This window comes from Barbatula barbatula (genome assembly GCF_947034865.1).
Source record: "Barbatula barbatula genome assembly, chromosome: 8".
In the NCBI taxonomy this organism is placed as follows: Eukaryota; Metazoa; Chordata; class Actinopteri; order Cypriniformes; family Nemacheilidae; genus Barbatula; species Barbatula barbatula.
In genome coordinates, this window is record NC_136771.1 from 2,358,099 (window position 1) to 2,386,089 (window position 27,991).

The 27,991-nt window shown below is 42.1% G+C and overlaps 3 protein-coding genes across 4 annotated transcripts; 2 read left to right on the forward strand and 1 right to left on the reverse strand.

Annotated features, from left to right (window-relative positions):
• The first annotated feature begins 557 nt into the window (after positions 1-557).
• tfdp1b (transcription factor Dp-1, b) lies at positions 558-13,845 on the forward strand. The gene is made up of 12 exons (XM_079461486.1): positions 558-770; positions 2,535-2,665; positions 2,844-2,910; positions 3,459-3,568; positions 3,979-4,103; positions 11,357-11,519; positions 11,588-11,734; positions 11,814-11,882; positions 11,957-12,108; positions 12,489-12,655; positions 12,730-12,784; positions 12,865-13,845. Exons 2-12 carry the CDS (start codon positions 2,654-2,656, stop codon positions 12,995-12,997), a joined length of 1,200 nt encoding a protein of 399 aa, XP_079317612.1. The 5' UTR covers positions 558-770; positions 2,535-2,653; the 3' UTR covers positions 12,998-13,845.
• On the reverse strand, positions 13,754-21,038 carry LOC306897031 (potassium-transporting ATPase subunit beta-like; the record flags this gene model as incomplete). 2 transcript variants are annotated; one of them, XM_079461488.1, is made up of 7 exons in its annotated part: positions 13,754-14,491; positions 14,576-14,668; positions 14,746-14,808; positions 15,065-15,270; positions 15,354-15,467; positions 15,539-15,667; positions 20,529-21,038. In XM_079461488.1, 6 exons carry the CDS (start codon positions 15,627-15,629, stop codon positions 14,333-14,335), a joined length of 726 nt encoding a protein of 241 aa, XP_079317614.1. In that variant the 3' UTR covers positions 13,754-14,332. The 2 variants fall into 2 exon arrangements, with proteins under 2 accessions (XP_079317614.1, XP_079317613.1); XM_079461487.1 differs by lacking the exon at positions 20,529-21,038 and adding an exon at positions 16,972-17,083 and having other exon boundaries at positions 13,815-14,491.
• grk1a (G protein-coupled receptor kinase 1 a) lies at positions 18,565-27,939 on the forward strand. Its single transcript, XM_079461485.1, has 7 exons — positions 18,565-19,556; positions 24,035-24,162; positions 24,617-24,774; positions 24,929-25,012; positions 25,170-25,294; positions 25,893-26,094; positions 26,205-27,939. Exons 1-7 carry the CDS (start codon positions 18,855-18,857, stop codon positions 26,495-26,497), a joined length of 1,692 nt encoding a protein of 563 aa, XP_079317611.1. The 5' UTR covers positions 18,565-18,854; the 3' UTR covers positions 26,498-27,939.
• Positions 27,940-27,991: the final 52 nt, after the last annotated feature.

Below are 27,991 nucleotides of genomic sequence, written 5' to 3' on the forward strand. Positions count from 1 at the left end.
TTATCAGTATGCGTGTTCTCTGGGAACAAACCCATGACCTCACTGTAGCTCCTGACACACTTTAACATGCATATTATTTAAATATGATTGTTTTTTATCATCAAATAATTAAATTGTGCATTTAATGTACCTTTAAAGGTGTAGTTCGCCCAAAAAATTAAAATGTCTATCTTTTACTCACCCTCATGTCATTGCAAAATATGTTATTATTATAATATTGTTTGGTAAATTACATTGATAACCAAACAACAATTCCTCCTATTGACTTATATTGTATGGACACAAAATCACAGGGATTTGATCTAATTTTGTGTTCCACAGAAGGAAATGTCGGTTTTGAAAGCCTTTTTTGTATTTAAATATAATAGAAAATATAAGAATAAACAAAAAGTCAAAAATGTAATTAAACAACATTTCGATATTATTAACCATCCAAATAATTAAAAACAGATCACACATAAGGGGCGGTTTTATAATAGTCTGAATATTATAATTTAATATTAATATAAAATATTATAATTATAATAATATAAAGGTTTTGAATGAAACGGTACCGAGGCTGCGGGTGTTGACGAGGTCTGAATGCGTCATGACGACACACTGCGCGCGTCCAATCAGAGCGCGTGTTCACAAGACACCGCCAAGCTCAGTTTGACTGCTGTAGCAGCTCGCGAGAGACGCGAACAATCCGATGCGAAAATACAGACGAGTATTTAACTCATTATTAATATCATCAGCCGTAATGTCGTAGATGTGAGCGGATGGTTATGGTAGGTGCCACAACTATACAGTTTTTGTGTCGTATACGAGTGTAATGTAAGTAAAAGCGTTAGCGCGCTAGCTTAGCTGTAGCAGCGTCGGGCTAACGCGATAATCTCACTAAATGTATGACTAACTACGTTTCGACGCTGCGAGGTACTAACTACGCTCCCTTTACAGTAACAAAACTGGGCGCGTTGTGCTGGAGCGTCGCGTTATGCAAAAGCGTTTTGGTCGCGACGCGGTGCGTTCCTCGTTTAGTGTAAACTCGCTTTAACCTTCGTTTATTCTCCTCAATATAAATTCGCTCATATTGATGTTGCATAAATGTGCTCGTGTCTGTTGTAGATGAAAGTTTATGAGTTAACTTAAAACGCTTGAAATGGAAGCTAAAGTTCATATCGCACGTTTGGTTTGTTTTTACAAATTGTTCGTGATTTTTATTGATTAGTAATTAGTGTTTGTGTTATTGTAGGGTCATCTGTCACGTGTTCCGAGTCGCTCTCGTGTCTGAAAATAAAACGTATTATTCTTGTGGTGTTTAAAGGGACAGTTCAGTCAAATATGAACATTCACTTACAATTTACTCAATCCAGATATATGACTTACTAATAATTATAATTTTATATTCAAATATTCTTAATGTTGTCTTTCATGTTCCCATCATCAAGGTAGTACCAATTGCAGTGCGTTAATACGTGAGAGAGAATTTGTGAGAGAAAAACATCAAATAAAAAATAACCGAAAATATCGTGATGCATGGAGAGTTAACATTAAAGACAAGTGCTGTCAAATATCGCATGTTTTAATTGTAGTTATTGGTCACGAATCGTAGAAGAATCTTCCGCCATTTTTTAACTCGTCACGCTAATGCATGTTTCCATGGATACACAACATGGCGATCGCTAGATGATTTAAAGATATTCAAAATGAATCATCTTCTTTCACAAACATATATAGTTTTGCTTATGATATTATTGACCCACTGCAATCATCAGGATATTGTAATTCTGGATGTGTGTGCGCAAATAATTGTCATATTTGGGCGAACTATTTCGTTAAAGGTACAATGTGTAATATTTTGTGGGATCTATTGACAGAAATGCAATACAATATACAAAACGTTGTGTTCAGAGTTGTATTTGTATTTTTGTTGCACAAATTGCTTCGATTGTTTTCCCCTACTTTGTAAGTCGCTTTGGATCAAAGCGTCTGCTAAATGACTAAATGGAAGACCTTACATAATGAAGTGTTATGTTTTTTGAGGTATTTCTGTCTATGTACACCACGTGTCCCATTACATGGAATTCACCATGTTGTATCTACAGAGGGTGTTTTGTAAATACGTTATCAACTTCGGCGAAAACGTCTTAGTTCTGTGTCAGCCACCGTAGTTCTTCAAATGGGAGGGGTGGGTGAGCCGTTGGTTGCAATTCACAACCTCACCACTACCACCTAATGACCACCATAGAAATAAGATCACATGAATAAACATTCAAATTAATAGTTTAGCTATCTTTACACCTCTTGACAGCAGCAGATTATAACATGTTTTTATTGACGCTAATAATGTATGTAAAAATAAGTCTAGATTTTTAGACATATCACCTGCCTCTCTATGCTCCGAAGTGACAAGTCCTTTGAAATGTCCCATCCTGATTTTCTGTTTCTTTTGGAAAGATTATGTGATATTCTGTCTATTATGCGTCTAAATGCATTTTTGTATAACAGGTAAATAACATTCTACGCACCGTCTGTGTTTTTTACCTTAACAGAGTGCAGAAGCCGAGTTTCAGGCCTGATTCGGTTCTCGGACCGTTACTTTCAGGTGAACTGCAGTCACAGACCAAAGACTCTGTTCTGAAATCACGCTCGGGTCCTCTGCATAGATATCATGGCTAAAGATGTAAGTATGATGGGCTTCACTTAATATCACCAGTTGGGCCTACTTATTGTAGCCCTTGTGTAGACAACGCAGATATCTACTTGCCTTTGTTAATGTTGTGTAGTGGGAGTCTGTACAGGTCCATTCATCCACTGTCTCTTTCTGTTTTTCTCTCTATGTCTCTCGTCCAAATCTTTAGGGTGGACTGAAAGAAGCCAGTAGTGAAATCAAGGTGTTTGTCAACCAAAACATGAGTCCTGGCAAACGTAAGTAATGAATCATCTTTATCTTCTGTGTTGATATTATACAAGTTTAAAGCTAAACCACTACCCGTTGAGAGAAAGAGAGAACCCGTCATCTAGTTTGGTTGCAAAATAGAAACGTATGGTACATCAATATCTAGCGGTTGAGTTTGTTTTCTCTGTCTAAATTCAAAAGTTCAGACAAGTTTAGCCAAGTAACTTTTTTTCTCGGTTTCTTTTGCTTGTTATCAGAAATAATCTACATGCGCTCTATTGTTTGTAAATGTGTACCAGAAGTTCAGTTGGTGTCACAAGAGTGTGAATGTGCAGTAACGTTTGTTATGTTGTTGAAACCGTCTGTAGCGAATAAATCCAGCCTTAAATATTAGAGCTCATGGAATGGCATTCTTTTTGATTTCGTGATTATTTGATTATTAATGACTGGTGTTTGTTACAGTCTCACCTCCAGGGGGCAGTGTAACTCGCGCACAGTCAGATCCACTGGACACTGCAAGACTCCAGATTAACAGATAACATTAGAAATGTGATGTGTGTCTTCTTTTGTGCCGTAGCCGCAGGTGTGTTGTCCCTCCTGACGTTTCACCCGGCATCTGTCGCTGCAGTCAAACAGATTCTGCCCAAAACACTCTCTGCTACAGGCCCTGGTGTCGTGCCTCATGTGGTAAGAGTCTCATGCGTGTTTTCACGCTTACACATACAGCAAAGTTCATTGAGTTCAGGTCAGCTGTATACTATTTAAATAGTTTGGTTTGAACGATTTAAGTTGACAGAAGGCCACAGAACCCAATATTAGACTCCATATCAGGTGTGGATGTCTCCATCCCAATAAAGCCGCCCATTAACATTGTGTGAGGTGACCTGGTAGAGTCTGTCTAATCGGATCAGAGAACCATATAGTCAGCAGTATTAGATCCTTTATTATCATCCTATTATTACACGAACAGTGTAAGGAGAGGGACAGGTAGATGTGATCAGGTGTGGATACAGACGAAGTGACCATTCAGCTTGAAAGAAGAGCAACGCATGTGGTTGAGTGTCTTAATGGTTGTATCTCTCTCTCTCTGCCTGCAGGTCATCAGCACTCCTCAAAGGGCAAGCGCCCCACCCGGTAACCTGTTAACTAGTCCACGCACGCCCATCGCACGTTTCCAGACCCCACAGACCCAGCCGCAGGACTCTTCACCATGGTCCACTGGGTTAGTTGAGCCACATGCGTCTGCCTTTCAGATGTCACAGTGTTCCGTAAAGCCCAGACGTCCTGAATCAGCACAAAATACCCGCTTCTAACAAAAGCACATCCGTACCGGAGGCATAAAAACGTCTCGGTTACTTTCGTAACCTCGGTTCCCTGAGAAGCGGGAACGAGACATTGCGGAGACCGCATATGAAACTCCTCCTCTTTACTCCTCCTCTTTTTCACTTTTCCTGAAGTCCTATAGGATAACGCCAGTTAAAAAACTGGCCAATTGTCGCAAGACATGCACAGTATGCAAATACTGACGAATCTAGACAGTATAAATACAGTGCATGAGACGACAATACCTCAGAATCTACGATAGAACGCTTGACCAGAGATAAGCCGCGAACACGGCGTTCTCCGCAATGTCTCGTTCCCGCTTCTCAGGGAACCGAGGTTACGAAAGTAACCGAGACGTTCCCTTTCGAGAGCGGTCACTTCGACATTGCGGAGACCGCATATGGAACGGTAGTACAATCCCGCCGTGAGAGCTAGCAAAAACAGCCCGATAACTGGGATAACACGTACACAGTATGCGGAGCAGACAAACCAACCATTCGCGAGGTTGCCCCAAGCGTTAACCGCTGATTGGCTGAAACCGGCCTATGAGCTGCTAGATCACTGAGCACGCCAATGAACTGCTAGATTGGTCTTTTGTCGAATTTGCATATCCAAACCCAACGAATGCAGCGGGCTGCGCTGAACAGGGCAGACACCACAGCAGTAGAACCAGCACGGAAACCCGGGCGATATAATAGCGAATATAAGTACACCAAGCACAGTGTAAACAGCAATGCGGCAACAACTGTGTAGCACAATACATTACAAGGTAGAAGATAAGCTTAATCTGCACTCACCGAGAGGACTTGAGAAGCCAACGAGGACACATCCAATCTGTAGAACCTGGCGAAAGTATTCTGAGAAGACCAGCCAGCTGCACAGCATATGTCCTGAATAGATGTGCCCCTAGACCAGGCCCACGAAGAGGCGATAGCCCTAGTCGAATGAGCTCTGATACCGAAGGGGCAGTTCTGACCCTGGCTTTCGTACGCCAAGGTAATAGCGTCCACTACCCAGTGAGAGAGCCTCTGTTTCGAGACAGCCCGGCCTTTAGTACCCCCACCAAAACAAATAAAGAGCTGCTCCGACTGCCGAAACCCGGCCGTGCGATCTATGTAAGCCCGCAATACCCTTACCGGGCATACCGCTCTCTGAGCGTCAGCATCCTGTGGGTCTGACGACTCGGAAGACAAGGCGGGCAAGGAAATGACCTGAGCTCTAAAAGGGGTAGACATGGACTTCGGCACATAACCCGATTTTGGCCGGAGAGTGACGCTGCAGTCGCCTGGCCCAAAACGAATGAAATCAGCGCCGACTGAGAGCGCTTGCAAATCCCCTATGCGCTTAGCCGAAGCAAGGGCGAGAAGGAGAACGGTTTTTAGAGTGAGCTCTCTTACCGAAGCCGCGTCCAAAGGCTCAAAGGGGGGAGAAGAGAGAGCCTTCAACACCAGTGCTAAGTCCCAAGGTGGCACCGAAGGGGTTCGCGGGGGGAAAAGTCTCCTCGCTCCTCTGAGGAATCTGACCACCAGCATGTGCCTACCAATCGATTGCCCATCAACCGGGGAACGAAACGAGGCGATGGCCGCTACGTAAACCTTCAGCGTTGACGGGAGGCCGCCGTTGTCCAGCCTGTGCTGCAGGAAAGACAAAATATCAGACACGGGGCAAGACGCCGGGTCGATATTGTTGCTGCTGCACCATTTAGCAAACACCCCCCATTTTAGAGCGTATAAACGTCTGGTAGACGGCGCGCGAGACTCCGAAATAGTATCCAGCACACGCTGAGGGAGTGCAGTTAGAATCCCCGAAGCGGCCAGGCATGAAGGTTCCACAACTCCGGGCTGGGGTGCCAAATCGTGCCGTTCACTTGGGACAACAGGTCTCTCCTGAGGGGAATCCGCCACGGAGGTGCCGTCAACAACTCCCTCAGGTCCGGGAACCCTGGTTGATTCGGCCAGAACGGAGCGACGAGAATCACCGACGCCGTCTCCTCTCTGACTTTGCACAGCACTAGGGGTAAAATCTTCACCGGAGGAAACGCGTAAAGCCGAACGGCCGGCCAACGCCCCGTCAGCGCGTCGCTCCCCATAGGGGAGTGGATCAGCGAGAAATACAACGGGCAGTGTGCGTTCTCGCTTGTCGCGAATAGATCCACCTCCGCTTTCCCGAAGCGTTCCCAAATTAACAGGACTGTGTCGGGATGAAGCCTCCATTCCCCGTGCTGAAGACCCTCCCTCGAAAGCATGTCCGCTCCGCGGTTCAGATGACCGGGGATATGCGCTGCTCTGATAGAGAGTATATGCCGATCCGCCCACAGCAGGAGATCCGCCGCCTGTTTGAAAAGAGCTCCGGAACGGATCCCTCCCTGGCGATTTATGTACGAAACCACGGACATGTTGTCGGTGCGAATCAGAACATGTTTCTGCTCCAGCCTCGGCTGGAAAGTATGAAGAGCTAGAGACACCGCCTTTAGTTCCAAGCGATTTATGTGCCATTTCCTCAGAGACTGTGACCAAAGGCCGGATGCCGGCATGCCCTCGCACACCGCGCCCCATCCCGAGGACGATGCATCCGTCGTAACGACTGTGCGTCTCGTCACCAGCCCCAGGGGAACTCCCCGACTGAACATGCTCGGGTCGCGCCATGGACTCAGGGCGTCGAGGCAGCGGCGTGTAACCGGGACTCGCGCCTGGCCCGAGGACCATGCTCTCCATGGAACCCGAGCCTTCAGCCAGAACTGAAGCGGTCGCATGTGCAGAAGACCTAGGTGGCAGACCGCCGACGCCGATGCCATGAGACCCAAAAGCCTCTGGAACTCCCTCAGGGGAACAGACCGGCCCAGCCTGAGCAAATGTAGAGCTGAAGAGATGGACTCCGTCCTCTCTAGGGAGAGACGAGCGCGCATCTCCACTGAGTCGAAACATACCCCCAGATACGTTATAGACTGACTCGGCGTGAGTTTGCTCTTCTGCATGTTCACGCGCAGCCCCAGGGATGCCAAGTGACCAAGCAGCATCTGCGTGTGACCGATTAGCGCCTTCCGAGAGTGGGCTAAAATCAGCCAATCGTCCAGATAATTGAGAATGCGCATTCCGCTCGCTCTGAGAGGGGAAAGCGCCGCGTCCACGCACTTCGAGAATGTGCGCGGAGCTAATGCCAGCCCGAATGGGAGGACGGCAAATTGGTACGCTGAATCCTCGAATGCGAATCGCAGGAACCTTCGGTGGCGCTTGTTTATCTGAACATGGAAGTACGCATCCTTCAGATCTACGGAAACAAACCAGTCCCCGGGACGCACTTGTGCCAGGATCTGTTTTAGAGTTGTCATTCTGAACGCTCGCTTGTGAAGCGCTCGGTTGACGGGTCTCAAGTCCAGAATCGGACGCAGACCACCATCTCTCTTGGGCACTACAAAATACCGGCTGTAAAACCCGCTTTCCCGCTCGTTCGGGGGGACACGCTCGATCGCTCCCTTCGCGAGCAGGCTGCGGATTTCCTGCCTTAGCACAGGTGCGTTTTGCGCTGACGTAAGCGACGGGACCACACCGCTGAAGCGGGGAGGTCTGCGCCTGAACTGCAGGGAGTACCCGTGTTCTATCACGTTTAGCAGCCAAAGAGAGATGCCTGGGATGGCTTTCCACGCGTCCAGAAACAGACATAACGGCCGAATCTGATCGGGGGTTACCGTCATCGGACCGTTTAGGGTAGCGCGCTGGCCCAGCGAGGCTAAATGCACTGGCGGGAAAATATCTCGCGCGTGAGACTCCAGCGGTCCCTCGTCCACGGGAGCGTCCGTGGACGAGGGAATGCTGGTTATAGTTGTGACTAGCTGCGGCTTCGCGCTGCACCGTGGCAGGGCAAGGGACGCAGCATTGTGTGTGTGAGGGGGAAAAAGCTCCTTCTGTGAACAGGTATGTGTTTTTATTGCATTCACACAAACAACACTTACAACATTGCAATAATCGCCCGCAACCGCGGGGGAAAACTGTTGCAAACAGCGGCGCTTTGGGTCCGCCGGCACGCTCACAGACTCTCTCCTCCTCTTCCCAGGTCCGTCAGGACGACGGCTTGGCAGCCGATGACGCTCCGCCGTCGTGGCGTGGACCTCTCTTCGGCCCGTACCTCTTCTTTGCTGGGCCCGCCCATTGTTTAGGACGGACGTCCGGTTCGCGACCTCGACTAGCCGGTGCGGGAGCCGCGTGCTGTTTGGCGGGTCTCTGCGAGGAGTGAGGCGCGGATGAAGAGCGGGCTCTCGGAGACGGTTGGTAAGAGCGTCGAGGCAGCACGTGACTCATGGCCTTGGCGCGCTTTTGCGCCTCACCAAAACGCTCTACTACCGACTCCACGACGTCACCAAAGAGGCCGGAGGGAGTGATCGGCGCGTTGAGCAGGGACTTACGATCGGCGTCCTTTAGATCCGCCAGCGTAAGCCACAGATGACGGTGGAGGACGACCATAAACCCCATAGATCTGCCGATAGCCTGGGCGGTGCGTTTCGTAGCCATCAGCGCGAAGTCGGTCGCTGCCCTCAGATCCCGTGTAGCGTCCGTCTCCAGGCTGCCGCTATCCAGCGACTGAAGGATCTTTGCCTGGAACACCTGCAGCACCGCCATAGTGTGCAAGGCGGAGGCGGCCTCGCCAGCGGACGCGTATGCCTTACCAGCGAGATGGGCGGTAAACCTGCACGGCTTCGAGGGCAGGCCTGGGTCCGAGCCCAGCGAGGTGGCGGAAGGGCACAAATGAGCGGCGAGGGTCTCCTCGACGGGTGGCATGCGCACGTAACCGTGGGCCTCGGCCCCGACCACGTGGGCAAACATGGCCGGCGTAGCAGCGTGGACGCGCGCCGACTGAGGTGCTGACCACGTCTTCACCACGTGCTCGTGGACATCTGGGAAGAACGGCGAACTCCTTTTCGACGTGGCCTGGCGGCGACTCGCCTGAAAGTACCAGGAGTCGAGCTTACTCTTCGCCGGCATCTCAGGTGGATCCCAGGTGATGTCGAGCTCGCTTACAGCTTTTTCGAGAACCCTGACGAACTCCTCGTGGAGGTCCGGGGTGCTCTCCGGATCGGGACGATCACGCTCCGATCCTGCCCAGTCCTTGTCCGAAGCTGATATGGACATGGAGTCATCGTCCTCCTCGACGCCGAAGGAAACGGCGTCCGCGATGGAAGGCGGAGGACGAAGGACCTCGTCGACGAAGAGGACTGGGGAATGAGGTGACGGCAGAGGACGGGGGCCCGGAGCCGGGTCGTCGCCGCCACCTCGTGGAGTGGGTGGACTCACCAGCGGCTCGTTGGCGGCGGTGAGCCTCGACCCTAAGAGTCCACGAGCAATGTTCCACGCGCCGGCAGGTCCGCACAGTGCGTGCAATCGGACTCGCAGAGTGCATCCTCCGCATGGGCAAGGCCCAGGCAGGCAATGCAGTGCTCGTGAGTATCCTGCGGGCCAATGGGGCCCGCGCAGAGACGACAGAAAGAAGCCATCGGATGCGGTGAAAGAAGTATCCAGTTGCGTCTTCAACGATGGCAGCGTGAAAAAGAAGATTCTGAGGTATTGTCGTCTCATGCACTGTATTTATACTGTCTAGATTCGTCAGTATTTGCATACTGTGCATGTCTTGCGACAATTGGCCAGTTTTTTAACTGGCGTTATCCTATAGGACTTCAGGAAAAGTGAAAAAGAGGAGGAGTTAAGAGGAGGAGTTTCATATGCGGTCTCCGCAATGTCGAAGTGACCGCTCTCGAAAGGGAACTAAATGTCTTTTTCACATTACTGACCCTCGACGGATCTCCATTTGGTCAAATAACGCTGCTCGTTGGGTATTAAGCGTAAGGCCTCATTTGTCACTATATCTAGCACTTTTTAAAAATAGACAGATAAAGGCACAAATAGACATTTTCATCTCACTTCGAAGTAAGATCTATTAACGTTATATACACTGCCCACTAATGTGACATTGAAATGAAACGAATGAAGATTCTAGTCATTTAAAACCCATTAAACACCTGCACCTCTTCCCATTAAGAGAGTTGTGTCCTACATTTCCATAAAACCTTGTTACTTTTTATTTATGTCCTGTGCCGAACTGTGTACTTAGTTTTTTTTTCGGGTGCGTAGATTTCCTGTTATATCAAAGAAACTCATTCATGAAGAATGACGTATGCATAACATAAAAATAGCAAGTTTTTTGATCCATGTTGAAAAAAGGTTTTACATAGTCCTGAAGATAGTTTAAGACGGTCTGAAATATTTACTGTATTATTTACTTGTAACTTGTTACCTTTTGTTTGTGCACTTTTGTGTTTTTATCACAAGACTCGAGAACCTTCAGAAAAGCATTTTTATTCTATGGATCATGGACTTGAATGAGATTTATAAAGTGTCTGGAATCCAATTGTTTTCCTACTACACTGAATAATAACTTGTAGAATTTACTTAACAACATCTTGAGAAGAGACTGTTGGTCTGTACTTGGTTTAGCACAGTGACTGCTCATTAACTTTGACTTATATTGTGCCCAAGCACCGCTCTTCTGAACAAAGGTAACCACTTAAAAGCCCAAACTCAAAAATAATACCTAAACTCTCTTAAATCTCAAAGATAAATCGACAAGAACAAGTCTTTTTTTTACTGAAATACACTTAAAATGACAGTTTATCTGGAAAGTGAATCTCCTAATGCAGTCAGATGCAAAGCATGCTGGGAACTACAGATCAACTGCCTATGTAGTAACTTTATATCTATAAAAATGATTTATGTAGTCTCAACACAACATAAGGTAACTTAATTTTACCAATTTAAATGGGTTTAATATAATAAAAGGAAGTTGGATTTACTTAATAATTTGTTCGATTAAAATTTATCAAACAAGTAAAGCAAAATCTTAACAACCAAAATGTGTAGATTTTATACCCAAGATTATTTTAACAAAATATTTTTAGCAAACTCCTGACTGGTTAATGCGGCACGAATATTCTGCAAAGTTCAGATTTTTTCAACTGCCGCGTGAAACGTCCGCAACGCTCAATTCATGACGCAACACGTCATTCACGCGAATTGCGCCACAGGAAGTCTATCGTGTCTTTGCATTGACTTAACATGTAAATCACTCAAAGTCTGTTAAACCCTGTTTTTATCCTGACTGCTGCAGGCGGGCCAGAAAGGGCGATAAGAACGGCAAGGGCCTGAGGCATTTCTCCATGAAGGTGTGCGAGAAGGTGCAGAAGAAGGTGGTCACATCGTATAATGAAGTGGCAGATGAGCTTGTGACAGAATTCAGTTCTGCAGACGTCGGCATCTCCCCGAATGACGCGGTCAGTCACTTTTCCTGTTACGCAGCACAGATGCATCAGATCTTTTTTCACATGTCTCTTCTCTATAGCAAGTGTACGATCAGAAGAACATCAGGCGGCGGGTTTACGACGCTCTGAACGTTCTGATGGCCATGAACATAATCTCCAAAGATAAGAAGGAGATCAAATGGATCGGCTTCCCCACCAACTCAGCGCAGGAATGTCGGGACCTGGAGGTCAGCTGACTTGTGATTTATTCTCATGTGTGGTTTATTCTTCATTCATTCATGTGAATGTATTTGTGTCTCCTGATAGACGGAGCGTCAGAAACGACTGGAGAGAATTAAGCAGAAACAGGCTCAGCTGCAGGAGCTTATACTGCAGGTAAATCACGTCCTCTAGAGGTTACAGAATTAGTTATTAGGTCCGTCAATCTCAACACGTCTTCTGCTTCACAGCAAATAGCCTTTAAGAATCTAGTGCAAAGAAACCGACAACTGGAGCAGAAGAACAACAGACCCCCACCTCCGAACACAGTCATCCACCTGCCCTTCATCATAGTGAACACCAGCAAGAACACCATCATCGACTGCAGCATCTCCAACGACAAGTACGAGAGTGTTTTTTAGCAGTCTCATCTTTTACCTGTCTCAGGCCGTGTTCACACTTGACTTAGCATCTGTTTTACATAATAATCCTATGGAGTAAACCGTGTTTTGAAAAGAAGTCCCGAGCGCTTTTTTGAATGCCAGTGCCGGTGTCTTTTTCAGCAACTCAGAGCGTCTTTTGAGGTTGAAAAAAGTTACCTTTTTCACATTACCTCTACCTATGACAGAGACCTATGCACAAATCCTTTCTTTGAAGATTACCGGCTCCTATTTGTAAGCGAGATGGGGGTTTTTTTGTAAAAAAAAAGGGCCATCGTCTACTTTTTCTTGTCAAATGTGAACACAGCCTTAGCTGCTCATCCGCTTTTCTCATTCTCTGCAGGTTCGAGTATCTATTCAATTTCGACAACTTGTTTGAGATCCACGATGATGTGGAGGTTCTGAAACGCATGGGTCTTGCGTTCGGCCTGGAGTCGGGCCGCTGCACTCCAGAGCAGCTGAAGATCGCCAGGTCTTTTGTGCCTAAAGCCCTGCAGCCATATGTGACCGGTCAGATTCCTTAAACATTCTTTTTCTTGCTGCTCACGTTTATATTTTTGTGACTCGTTCGTCTTGTGTTGTAGAAATGGCACAAGGAGCAATAAACCAGTCGACTGGAGGGATTTCATTCGTGGCAGCGTGAGTATCGCATGATCTTCGTAGGATGAGAGATGTTGTGTCTGTTTTACGTTCTATCACACGTTGATCCGTTTGTTTAGCGACCGCGCCGTGTCAAGCTCGAACGGATCTCACATCAGCTGCTCCAGGGTGGAGACCCCTTCGTCCTACGTGGAGGATGAAGAAGAAGAGGAGGAGGAGGAGGATTTTGATGAGAATGATGATGAAGATTAGCCAGCCCTGCCTCATGTGATGTTCAGGTGCAGGTTTTGATCTCCAGATGGTTTGTCTAAGCGGCAGCTCTTCCGATCCTCTAGCTTACATCAGAAGGATAGGCAGTGTTTTGAAGGACAAGGTGTCGCTGGGATAATATGCACGTACTGTTTTTCTTTTGTATGAAATATATTCCTGTCTTGCTGTCATTGGATTTCCACAAATTCTCCCCATAATTCTTCCTACTCTGCTGCTGTGTAGCGTCTCTTCAGGGCTTTGTCTGAAGAATGGCGCCTTCGTGCTGAGAATTGACGATGTCTTAATGTTTGCTGTTTGCTAAAAGAGGATTTTTAATACGAGCTGAATTTTGTATCTTATTCTGCTGTGATTTGCTCCCACAGACAGATATTTTTGATATACCGGAGCTTTTTTTGGACCCTTGCATATGAGATGAAGCTCTGTCCTGTTTCAAACTTTATTCGCAGACAAACACTGAGTGCAACACAAACAAATGACACATTTACAGCCTTTTTTGCAACTTGTAACAAATACTAAAGAAATCTACTTTTCTTATCCATGTAAAGAAATTAAACTAAAAGGGTTTTATATGGTCGTGTGATTTATTGTGTTTGTGTGATCAAAGTTTCATTAGATGTTTTATTGCTTATGTAAATAATTATCTTGTCAATCATGCCACGAAAGTATTTAAAGATCATAAAGTCCATCGATAATAGTTTTTAAATGCTGTGGGTGTATCGATATCCCCAGTCAGCTCACAATCCGAAACAACGCATGATATTGGGTTCATGATACCATCACAATAATAGAAAAATAAAATACTGAAACAACAACTTGTTTTATTTACTTACATCAAGTTCAATTAAACATTTATTTAAATTACATTTAATAGGTCTACCACTAAAAATATTTAATGTATTTAACTTAAATTTCAGAATTATTAAAGTGTAAGAGAACTTTTTAAATTTGTAAAAGCACAAAATATTGAAACACCGACACAGCATTTCTATACAGATTCTGAAGATCAACTCAATATTTCTTAACGGTCTGAATGTTGTTAATTCATAAAACGACTATTAAAATTGAAAAACAAACTGGAGATGTCTAAAAAAATTCTGAAATATCAAGGGCATGTATTGGAATTTCTAGAACTTGTTTTATAATGTTGTCAAACTATGTTTAAGATATTCAAGATAAAAACAACAACGTTTCAAACCCATAAGATCAGTGAAGACATTGATAAAGAAATTGTGAAGACTATTGTGATGTTTTAACACGTTCTGGCATTCATGTTCATTTGGTCCGCCTTTCCTCTCTAAATTTCTGTTTGTCTGGTTATTAGCTCATGGTCGTGAGATTGAAGATGACTTTACCCTCAAAAGGGTCGTAGTAGTTCTCATAAGCAATGTTGTTTGCCACCACCCTACACTCGATCTTTGCTGTTTTCTGCTTGACGAGGTTGAATTTGACAGCGACCAGAGGATTCACATAAGTTGGCTTTAAAAACACAAGATGACATGAAAGTTACTTGTAATGAACTCGATTGAATATTAATAATAATAATGGTATATTTTGTCTTACCTGAGCGAGTTTACCATAGTAAGGAAAGTAGGAGAGGTCGTATGTTCCGTTATATGGGAAATATTCGTAACCACTCACATTCTCACCACCTTCCTGTTCACACAAACACTGATGAGCGTTTTGAACAGCATTGATACAGTAAACACATCCTACACACTTGGTCTTTTTACCAGTACGGTGCAGTTCAGACGTGGAGCCAATCCGGTTCTGTTGTTTGGTAAGAAGCCGATAATCTGAAGAGAGACAGATGTCTAGATTCAGAGTTTGTGAATGATTCGCATTGAGCGTCAAAGCAAACGTGTGCTTATGCTCCTAGTAAAGACAAGTACGTAAAGCAACCTGCAGTTTTATGTTCAAACAGAGATGGCTATATAGAGGCAAAAGCTATCACTTTCACTACAGACATGATCCTCTAACATCTTACAAACAAAAACTCACAATAGTATTTAGGGCACGTACAGTACACGTTCCATTGAGTGTCAAACGTACCCTGTTCATTTTAATGATCACACATGGTTGTGAAGTTGTGTAGCCGAAGGTGGGGTCATCAATTCCTGAGCAATCTCCCAGCATGCTTTGGTAGAACGCACACGCCCACTTGGTGTGATTGGGTCCGTTGAAACTGTTTTGAAGAAAATACCTTCCAGCGGTGCAGTTGTGCGGATTACAGTGCTTCTGTAGAGTATCATTATAGGCTAAAAAACAATCACAAGAGATGATCGTATAAATACATCAAATTTATCAGCCATCTTTATCGGCTCGAGTTTTCGACACATACGATGAATAAGTGTGCGGATACTGTTGACCATCTTCACCCAGCTCTTCGTGTTTGATGTGTTATAAGCGATCACGACCTTCTCATCTTCATACGTGTCCGGCCAAACCATCACCCCTGAAACATCAACATCAAGTCAAGTGACTGCGGTTTAACTCGTGTTTTAGAGTCTGTTACAGTTTTCTTACCCGGCGATGATAATCGGTCCTGATAGTCAGGCGCGTACGGATCCAGCGTGTACATGAGCACATAGATGGCGAGACAGAACAGAGCCGTCATCACGATGTAGAACGCCACATAATACAGACTGATGTACACTGGGGATAGATATTGACAGTGTGATTGTTAAACTAGAGTTTAGTTAAAATATGCATTTATTGTGTCATTTAGGAGCGTTTCTCTGAGCATATTTTGAGAGGTTTTGTGTCCATACAATGGTAGTCAATGGGGTCAAGGTTGTTTGGTTACCAACGTTTTTCAAAACATCATCTTTTGGGAAAATAATAGCAATAAAGTCATACAGATTCCGAATGACATGTAATATCCTTGCTGAACTATCTTTTGAGTTTGACTATTGACATAAGAATGACCTTTACTATAACAATAAATGGACATTTGTTCTGCCACGTTGATTTTTCAATGTCGTTTAAAGGATCGTGTCATTGAGAAAAGTAGACAGGCTGTGTAATCTAAACACGATGAATGCTTAAACACTCAAACAATGTCAAAGACAATGTCATATTAAACATACAGACGTCTACTATCCTACTACTCAACCCTGACTTTATATGTGAGTTTTATTTGAGATATAGTTTGTTTTACCAAAGTTAGTTCTGGTCCGATCTGCGTAACTCAGTTTCATTCTGTGGTGTCTTTTTTTATCAATTTCTCGAGTTGCTTTCTGGAACAGTAATATTCAAAACAGCCATACAAATATGAGTCCAAAGGGGTTTGGTCCTGTCCCAAAAATACGTTCTAACTACATTCGTGTTGTTTTAATGGCAAAATCTTTTGAATGTTAAGCAATGAGATCTAAAACAATCTTATTAAAACTTTGCTGTGAGATGTTTTTACTTTACTTTGAGAGAACGTTGCCTAAAGTTCTGTAAATGTTCCCTGTTAGCTAGAATGATTGTTTTTTGCCATTAAGCAGATCATAAAATCATAATTGCTATTCGCAATAATAAGACACTTTTGCTGCATAATGAAACGGGAAGCTCGTATGCTTTCCTTGTACTAACCCGTGATGTGCAGATTTCCATCTTAAAGTGATAGTTTAACCCAAAATAACAAATCTGTCATCATTTACTCACCCTGTTGTTAACCAAACAGCATTGGACCCCATTCCCTTCCATTGTATGGACACAAAACCAATGCAAGTAAATGAAGGGCAGTTAACAACATTCTTCAAAATATCTTCTTTTGTGTTCTACAGAGTCATAAAGGTTTGAAATGACAAGAATGTGAGTAAATGATGACAGAATTTTTATTTTTGGGTGAAGTATCACTTTAACTGCTTGACTAGAAGATCTTCAACCGGACAGAACTTTTACCACATCACAGCAATAAACGTTCTTGTCCTTAATGCATGGATCCAAAATTAAATAATGTTCCTACACACCCCATTTGATCAGCTTCCTGCCGAATAATGTCCCGTTGTCAGAGTTCCACACAAACTGGCCGAAATCTTCACACCGTTGACCACAAGTTCTCTTTTCCTTTAGAGTTGCCATGTCTGATGTATGGAGAACCGAAAATCTTGATTTGTGAGACTGTTATATCTGTGTGTGTCCTTTTTATTTGCTATGATAAGGCTCTGTGTTTACAGTCGCTCCTGCACACAGGTAAAGGTGTGACCGGGAGTGTCGCTGTGACCTTGAAGAATAATCAACATCCAGCCGAGGTAAGAGAAAGACTTCAGTCGCTTATCACGCAGTCAAACCACAGAGAAAAGGGTTTTTTACATATTACAACGAACACACGAATTCGGCAGACAAATTTCACCAAACTTAACCTTTTGAACACGTATCCTAATGTATTTTTTGATACCGGTCTACCACAATCGCATGTAAGTCGATGGATGGAAAAGTCTAGTGCGACTCAGCATCAGCCTGTTATACACGTTCAATAAATGGTGGAATTAAAACAGTTGAAAATGTGCACTATAAATAATACACTTAAGTTGACAGACTAACATGCAAATTTGTACTATGGTGTGACGGCAAAAACTTTGAATAAAAAACTAATAATGAAGACAAATCTCTCCTTTGCTATTTTATATCATAAATATCAATAATATAAAACGAAATAACATCAACAGTTTGTTTTCTTAATTTCGCATCATAGGACACATGTATGTTTAATTCGCCAACGTCCCCAAATGTACTTAAAGTGCTCTGTTTTCACGCACTAATTTTGATATAAAAACTAAAAAAGACCAACTTCGGAAGATCTTAGTGCGTTTTGTTATTTCAGAAGTACAAAAAAAATTTCATTATCATAAGCACAATGACACAATAAAGCACTTTCAGTACATTATGGAAGTCTATACTTAAAGTCTCCGTGAACCAGAAGTAGCCATCGTTTACACTTGCGTATTTTGACGCATATTTGAGTGAAAAGAACGAGACAAATAGTGGGCGTGGCTTTAGTCTTTCACTGCGATTTGATTGGCAACAGCTGTTGCATTTTGAAATGAAACTTCCTGCAGACTGACAGTTAAAGGGGAGGAGTTACCGAAAGCTCTGTCCAATCTGTCTAACATACGTCATTTAAGATGGATCTCATTACAGGACGGAAGTACTTTTTTAGATTTTAACTAAAGATTATAAGAGCATGTGATTTAAAAAAAGAGAATGACCCACATTTTTACAATAAATGCTGCAATATTTAATAAAAAATAGGTATTGTCATTTTTTATTTCGCTGGGACTTTAATGTGTACTTTTTTACCTGGGTCGATTAAAAAAGGTATTTAAACCTGCTAAGCCTTCAGTAAGTGATGGCTAACTTTTACTCTTAATTCGAAAATAATCAGGTTGTAATGAACATAAAGTGTTCACGTCCTGAAAGTGTTTTATAGAAAATTGCAACTTCTTTTCATACAAGTTAAACAAATTGATAAACTCTGAGCTGCAGAAATGTGTGTTGTGTCGAGGGGTTAAGGTATTATAGAGTTAGGGAGATAAAGCCTTCTGAAAGATGTTGAGTCAGGTAGTTCTGTGTGTGTATGTGTGTGTACGTGGTTTAATCTTCACTTTCCCATCATCCACAAGACTGTGCCCTCGCATCCGTCTGTGCGCTTCCCAGGGACATCCAGACCCCTAAAGTTTTCCAGGACCCCTTATCTCATGCAGAGAAACCCCACACGAGTTGTGTGATTCGGTCATTCTCTTTTTTCACAGTCCTTATCTCATGTCTTTAGAGAAAAGAGCTTCGATGTTCTTGCTCTGACTCCTTTAGGCTTCTCCTGTCTCTCAATCCGTAGATCCACATTCTCCTCGCCATGGACATCGGCGGCCTCACCACCGTGGTGGCCAACTCGGCGTACATCTCGGCCCGCGGCAGTTTCGACGGGACGGGCAACCCGGCGGCCAACCGAGACAAGAAATACCGTGCCAAACTCAAACTGCCCCACATCACGGTGTGCGAAGGTCTGAGTGAGACTCTAGATCTGCAGTTCAAGAGCATCTGTGTGGAGCAGCCTATCGGCAAACGCCTGTTTCAGGAGTTCCTGGAGACCACCAATGAGTACAAGGGGCCGTGTCGCCTCTGGAAAGATATCGAGGAGTACGACACCGCCGAGGATAAAGATCGCACCCACAAGGCCGGTAAAATCCTCCAGCGTTACATGGAACCATCGGCGAAGCTCTTCTGTCCGTTTTTACCCGAGAATGACATTACCAAGGTGAAGGAGCGGCACCAGGAGGCGTCGGACGACCTGTTCGTCGAGATCCTGATCAGCGTGTTCGACTTCCTCAAGGAGGTTCCCTTCACGTTCTATCTGGAGAACATGTACTTCAAACGCTTTCTGCAGTGGAAGTGGCTGGAGATGCAGCCGGTGGGGGAGGACTGGTTCCTGGACTTTCGCGTTTTGGGAAAAGGTGGATTTGGAGAGGTGTCCGCCTGTCAGATGAAGGGGACGGGAAAGCTGTACGCCTGTAAGAAGCTCAACAAGAAGAGGTTGAAGAAGAGGAAAGGCTATGAGGTAGGACGGTTGGTTTGTGATGCTCTTGTTGATGGCCAACTTCATACAACTTAATTTGGTTAATAAACTTGTACGACAATAATTGTGATAATATCATAAATAGTTCTTCAGCCATTTAACATTTTGCCTTGAGAGCCATAATTCTTACAGATACTATCTCCGGCTTCCTTGGATTTTAAGCGCTAGTCATTGGTCAAAACAGGAGAAACACAAACACTAAATTTACTTTGTCCAATAGCTTTGTTTTTCGTGATAACATTGTTATCTGATATTGAAAAGGCCCATGTTGAATTCAAGGTTAAATAGAAAATTGATGTACATTTTTGTATTGATATATCTTTACTTTGTCCAATTTGTCAATGTTAGTTCAACGGCATACAAAGGTTTTAAAAAAACACTTGACGCATATTTACGCATGATGCCTTGCCTGTCTATGCTGTTAAGCAAGAACCCATTTAAAGGGACAGTTCACCCAAAAATGGAAATTCTGTCACCATTTACTCACCCTCAAGTTGTTCCAAGACCTGTATATATTTCTTTGTTCTGTTGAACACAAGGAAAGATTTTAGAAAAAAATGTTAGCAATTGTCAGTTCGCGGACATCATTCGTTACCATAGTAAAGAAAATTGTGTTCTGTTGAACTTTCCATCTATGGTATTCAATGAAATACCAGACAGAAAATTGCTAACATTCTTCCAAACATCTCGCTTTGTGTTCAGCAGAACAAAGTAATTTATAGGGGTTTAGAACAACTCTAGGGTGAGTAAATGATGACATCATTTTTGGGTGAATTATCTCAGCATTTTCCCCCCAAAAATCACATTTTGTACTTGATATTTATAACTGATATTGTGTGGTCCTTTTACCCCTTTACAAGTGTTTCGATCTCTCTTAAATCATATTTGAGAACATGAACAGCCTACGACTTTATCGATTGCAAATAATATTGTGTGATTGTTATATCCTCTTACCTTATAATGTTACTACCAGAAATATTGTTAAATGTCACAGGTTGGTACAAATATGATTTGATGGTCCATCCATCCGTCCGTTCTCATACCTCCGATCAGTATTGGGGTCACAGGGTGTGCTGGTGTCTATCCAGCCATGTCGGGCAAAGCAACACCCTGGACAGTCCATCGCTGGTCTTGATAAAGAAATGTCATGTGATTCTGCAACTTTTACAAATTTTGCTGTGAAGACATCAATGTTGAGTTGTGTTGAATTGATCCACACTTAAGTTCAGTCTTGATCCCTCAAAAACGTGTGACTTTTTCACAACGTGGCTAGTTTTTACGAATTAGATGTTAAATGAACAACAATGTATGTTTATTAGAATAAAGTCCTAACTTCAACCTAATCGTCACAGGTACTAGAGCAAATCATATTGAGATGTACAAATTAGATTATAATAAGCCACCCCATAAAATAGGTACAAATGACAATATTATGTGTTGGGATGTTGGACAGGTTTAATAACTGATGTTTTGTTAAAGAGTGAGGAGAGATAACACTTAGATAACAGGATAACAGGTCTTATGGCATTGAGCCGCTCAGATGTGACATTGAAGACAAAGGTGAGGGATTTCATTGGGGTTTATACGCTTCAGCTGTTGGTTTATTGTTCCTAAAAGCAGATCCAGGTCCAGTTTCTAAAATTGAATTGTGTGATGGTTTTAATCGCAGATGAGATCTATAATCTAAATTATTTTCCGTGAGATTAAATGGAGAGCAAATGAAAGCATTTGTTTGCTTACATGTTCTCAGATGTTTCTCATGAAAATAAAGAGTCAGACATCTCACAAATGTGTCTGTCATTAGAGTTTCAGAAGAGATGTCGACAATATCACAAACTGAGCTCAGATTTGTCGAGTCTGCATCAAAAGTCAATATTATTCAATATGAACTTAAACAGTTCTCATCAATTTTACCCAAATCCAACATACATAGCAAGGTTATTTTAGTTTTTCTACAATTGAAAGTTGAAAACGTTCCTTGAAATCACTCAATATTATTGGAAAAACTTAACTCAAGGAAAAGTCGAAATGTTGCCTGAAAAATCAACTGAAGTTAGTTTAAAGCAGTAAAATAAATCAAACTAAAATAAAAAGAAATTAATCTTATATAGCACCATTAAGAATAAACCAATAGATTATAATATGAGAAAACATATACCAACATAATAATAAATAAAATAAATAAAGATAATTCATTTTATATAGCAACATTACAAAATGAAGCAATAGATTATAAAATGTCAAAAGCATATACCAAAATAATAATACATAAAATCAAATTAAAAATAACTAATCATATAAAGCACCATTAAAAATAAACAATAAGTTATAAAATGACAAAAACATATAACAAAATAATAATAAATAAAACTCAACTAAAAGATAATGAATCGTATATAGCAACATTAAAAATAAACCAATAGATAATAAAATGCCAAAAGCATATATCAAAATGGCTTAAACTTTTAACCAAAATTAACACAAGAATCTACTAATAAAAGCTCATTTAAAATATTAATAAAACTAAAATCAAAACTATAATAACTCTGATTCATAGTTCACCTCCATACACAACCGTCTCATTTGTTTCTGTCTTTATTTCTCCTACAGTAGAAGCAAAATTTTAAAGAAATATCCTATGTTATATAGGTCATATACTTAAATTAAACACAACTGAGAACTCCATCAACCTTTGAGCAATGGCAATTTCCCTTATTGTAGCATGTACTGTATGTACGGTAGATTTATTATCCAGCAGTATTAGAGGTTAGAAGCTTTAATGCTTTGGAAGAGCAGCTCAGCTTGTAATGCAGTCTCGACACGTTTAAATATGGAACAGATTTGATCTGGAAATCCAGCAAGGATGTAGTCAAGTCCATCGTTGACGAGTCCAAGACCAGGACTAGTCGAGATCGAGTCCGAAGAGGTTTGAGTCCAAGTCAAGACAGACAGAGAAAATAATCCTCTTCAAGATCACATGCTTTATTTGTAATGATCAAAAAGTGGATGAAATTAGGTCATTTTATTTACATGTATAGCAATTTCACAAAGTGGAAGTGCAACTTCAGATTCATGTAACAATCACATTCTGGTCTGCCAGTCAAATATCAAGAATCAGTGGATGAAACTCAACAATGGTGACGATCAACAAAATAAAGCTTCATGCTCCAATTCACACTGGGGAACATCAATACGCATTTGTGATTCCCAGCATGCAATGCCGTTGATATGTTTATCTGAATTTGTTTGACAATTCTCACTATCGATGAGGTTTGGATGATGAGTGTTGATGTCTAAGTGTGTTCATTTGGAGGAAACCGATGAGCATGAGCAGCTCTCGTTCTCGAGTCAAGAATCGGTTTCCGACAGTTTACGGATCCCCCGTTTCAGATCATAACAAGCATGCATGACTCGGTCGAGACCATCTAGAGCATTGACCAATGGCCAAGTGCGAGTGCAGATACCAAGGAGTCCAAGACTGCATAAAAATGTCTCGAGTCTGAGACCGGAATACTGGGAACCATGCAGATATGAACGGTATAAGATGATATAAAGATCCACGTGTCCTCGCTGTGAAAACATTTAAGAAGATGCAGAAAATATTGCAAATGTGTGTTTATTTGAAGATTATCTATATGTTTGATGTTTTACAGATGGTTAACTAAAAACGCTTCTCTTACAGAACATAATTTGGGGTAAATTCCATCTTCCCCATCTTCCCATATGGGATCATATGTTTTTGCACATGTCATTTTTTTTGTACATCATACATCATACATACAGTCAGCTCCAACCAAGTATCCTATAAAAAGTGGTATTTTTACTCCAATAAAAGAGTTTAAATATGGGACCCTGGACCACATAACCAGTCCTAAGTAGAACGGGAATATTTGTTTCTTTTATGCCAAAACAATCATTAGGATATTAAGTAAAGATCATGTTCCATGAAGATATTTAGTACATTTCTAACTGTAAATTTATCAAAAACTAAACAAAATGGCAGGAAACACGTCTACAAACTTGGCTCGCTGTTGCCCGCTCATTGAGAATTAGCCACTTAAGTTTGGTATCCAATGTGTAAAGTTTAGAATTTTGGGTTCATCTACATCTCCACATTGTCATAACAGCGGTGTGGCAATAGAGAGAGTTAAAACAAAACTGTTTCTTTTCGGCCTTATACAGCGCCTCCGATAAACAACTTCAACAGCGATTTTCTCAATATTTAGATTTTTTTGCACCCTCAGATTCAAGAGTTTTAAATGGTTGTATCTCGTCAAGATATTGTCCTGTCCTAACAAACCATAGATCAATGAAAAGCCAATTTGCGCATGTACATTTTCAACCACAGATTTTCAGTGTGGTCTCACATGTTTGATGTATAAAGTATGCGCTCTCATGAAGTTGACGTGAAGACACAGATCCACACAGAAATGTAAACCGATGTTGTGATGTTTTTACAGGGTGCAATGGTGGAGAAACGCATTCTGGCTCGTGTTCACAGTAGATTCATCGTGTCGTTGGCTTACGCCTTCCAGACCAAGACTGAGCTCTGCTTGGTCATGACTATCATGAATGGAGGAGATCTCAGGTTAACTTCAAACACAAACATGTTTTATGGAGAAATCAATCGACATTATACTCTATAAACTTTACAATTTATCCCCTAAACGGAACCTTCAAACATTTGGGGGGCGGTTTCCCGGCCAGGACTAGGCCTTAGTTTAAATGCCAGGACATTTAAGTCGTTTTACAAACACGCCTTACAAAAAACATTACTTTTGTGCATTTTGAGACAGAGAAATGGCACTGATATATTTTAAGATAAGTGTTTAATTTAGAAAGCTCTAACATTTATTTTTATCTTGGACTAGTCTTAAGCCTTCAACCAGGAAAAAGGTTTATAGGTCATTCTTTAGGGGGGAACCTAAACTTCATCCTCAAACAAAGTTTATGACATTTTACGCTTTACTGAATGTTTTTAAAGCCATTTGAACTGCACGGGAATCTTATGAGATGATAGAGAATGGATGTTTTTTCTACAGGTATCATATCTATAACGTAGATGAGAATAATCCGGGATTCTCCGAATCGAGAGCCATTTACTACGCTGCTCAGATCATCCAGGGAATGGAACATCTTCACCAGAAACGAATCATCTACAGAGACCTGAAGCCGGAGAACGTTCTGCTGGATAATGAAGGTGATAAACACGTTAATCTCTACAGTAAAACGTGACATTACATGTCAGGCAATCACATGTGTGTGCTGGAAATGTATGAACTGTGTAGAGGTTAATCTCTCCGGACAGGCACGCAGTCTGTGACGTTTGTTTGACGGTCGGTGTTTGTTCACAGGTAATGTGCGTATCTCTGACCTTGGTTTAGCTGTTGAACTAGCAGACGGCCAGGACAAAACGAAAGGTTACGCTGGGACTCCAGGTGAAATTCTTCTTCAAAAGTCAAACGCTAAAAAGTTTCATCCGTGTAGACAATGAAACTTATAGAGAAATAATTTGGGCTGTATTACATTTCAAAAGAAAGTTATCTTATCTTATTTAACATGCAGTTAATATCTGTGGGGTTTTTTTCCGTCCAGGCTTTATGGCCCCAGAACTGCTGAAGGGTGAAGAATATGATTATTCTGTCGATTATTTCACACTGGGAGTCACGCTGTACGAGTTCATGGCCGCTAAAGGACCTTTCAGAAGTCGAGGAGAGAAGGTGATCACTTGAATAAATGGAGTAAATGAACTTTGACTCGAATGGCAGTTGTGTTAAGCTCTGGTACTTTAGATCAGAAAGAAAATAAAACCTGTATGACCTATTCTTCTGCGATTTACATACATAGACGGTGTAAAAACGCTTTCATTTTCCAAATAACAGGCCGTTATTATTACTTCCCTCTTGACTGACTCTCAAATGATTAGTTTGGCGATTCATCTGTCTAATCCCCTCCTTTCTGTCAGCCTACTCTGATCTAATTGGTCAGATGATCTAGTCTGCTGTGATTGGTCTACCACGTGCAGTGTCACGAATGGATCGTAGGTGGGCATTACACGTAGTGACGCAAATCCAACCCGGAACAGATCGATCTTTTTTCCCAAGCCAATAACTTTTTTCCCTAAGCCAAATTATTAACTTGAACTCATTCGTTCACTTTCGGAGTTACAACTTGGCAGAGCGCTTACATCCACACACAGCAAACTACACACGGCATGACATGTCATTTTAATTACATTGTAATAGTTACTCTTTAAGGTACAACGCATCTACTGTTTATGTGCTTTGACATTTCATACAAAAATGCTCCTATGGGCAGGTGGAGAATAAAGAGGTGAAGAAACGAATCCTCAATGACCCCGTAACCTACCCCGAGAGCTTCAGTGAAAACGCCAAGTCCATGTGTGAGGATCTTCTGGCTAAAGACGTGAACAAGAGGTTGGGCTTTAAGAACGGCACTTGTGATGAGCTGAAATCGCATCCGTTCTTCGGCGAGATCAACTGGAGGAAACTCGACGCAGGTGTCACAGTATTTTACTTTGTTTTAGTTTAGCTTGTATTATCTATTATTTCTAGTTTCACTTCAGGTTAGTTTGGGCACTAACATCACGTTGCTACTCTTGCCCTGCAGGAATTCTACCGCCTCCTTTTGTACCCGATTCCAAGACTGTTTATGCCAAAGATTTGGATGATGTCGGAGCGTTCTCCACTGTGAAGGGCGTCGGGGTGGAGGATGATGACAAGAAGTTCTTCGATGAGTTCGCCTCAGGAAACATCTCCATCCCATGGCAGGAGGAGATGATCGAGACGGGCGTTTACGGCGAGCTGAACGTATGGGGTCCGGGGGGCAGCGTTCCCAATGACCTCAGACGGGAATCCATTCTGGAGCAGCCGCCCAAGTCCTCCACGTGTAGCATATCATAATCACATGACAACAGAACTTTACCATCATCATCATTGGTCACCATCGGCTCTCCGCATCAGATAGGTTCATAGATCAATAATTGCATCGATTTATACTCAGATTTAAAGGGATACTTCACCCAAAAATGAATATTCGGTCATCATTTACTCACTCTTCGAGTTCAACATCGATATAAATGTGTTTGTTCTGACGAACACAGAGAACGATATTTTTTGAAGAATGCTTATAACCAGACAGATCCCATAGTAGGAAAAAATACAATGGTAGTCAAAAGTGCCCGAGAACTGTTTGGTGTCCTACATTCTTCAAAATATCTTCAATAATAAAGATGTGTTCAACCGAACAAAAAAAGTCAATGGGGGTCAAGATCTGTCTGGTTATAAGCAGTCTACCAAATATCTTTCTCTGTTTTCATCAGAACAAATACATTTATACAGATATCAAATGTGAGTAAATGATGACAGAATGTTAATTTTTGGGTGAAGTATCCCTTTATATGAGAGTTGAAGTGCATTGCTCTCAGTATTTGTTTTTTAACAACATTTTTAAACTGTACATTGAATTCTTAAACGCTAAGTTTACATCACAAAAGTATAAAGATCCATCTGTGTAACAAAATAATGTCTACAGTTATTATGAATAAATGAAGAGTTTGATTCCAAAAGAAAATCATGTTTTTATTGTATTTTTTTGTTATTATGGCTTTAAAAACTGCAGTTTGATTGATATTAATAGGAATGCTCCATATGCAAACATGATTTTTGAAGTAATCTCATTTTGGAACCAGTCTGTTCAAATATAAAATATGATTTAGTAAGTCGAGCTGATGTTATTCCTGTTGTCTGTCACAGTGGTTTTGTCTGTATTATCTATGTATATATGTTGCTACTGAATACACGTCAAAATATGACAGGATGATCAAGTTCAAAGACAAATGTAAGACGGACTTCAATATACTAGAGAATGTTGATATAGTTTTCAAAGTATGCTGTGCGTTGAAAAGATCGTTTCTCCTTTTTATTCATTACACAAACTGAGGTTTATGTTTTGATACATTCCTTCCTGAACTGTCTGACTTTGACTTGGTCTTAGTATATTGTTTTAATTGCTTTAAATAATGCCTTTATTGATTGAGAGACTGTCTTGTGACCCTCGCTGGGTTGTTCAGTAATATTATTGTCTCACATATATTTGGGGGGTTTAATGGTCTGTAGAATGAACAGATTGTTACCGAGTGGTTGACTAGTCTTGCTATTGTTGCCATTCTAAATCATGCTTCAGTGCATCACTTTAAAAAGTGACATGTAGTGAAGAAAACATTACTTTCATGTAAAAAGCTGTACATGCCTAGATTGCAGTGATGATATAGAATGAGAATAAAACATTTTGAATGATGTGATAGATCAATAATGATTTTAAATAAACGTTTTGCCATAAATGCCCCTGTAGTGAATCTCTTCTTTTTTTAGCTATAGAGAAAATAAAGAACATCT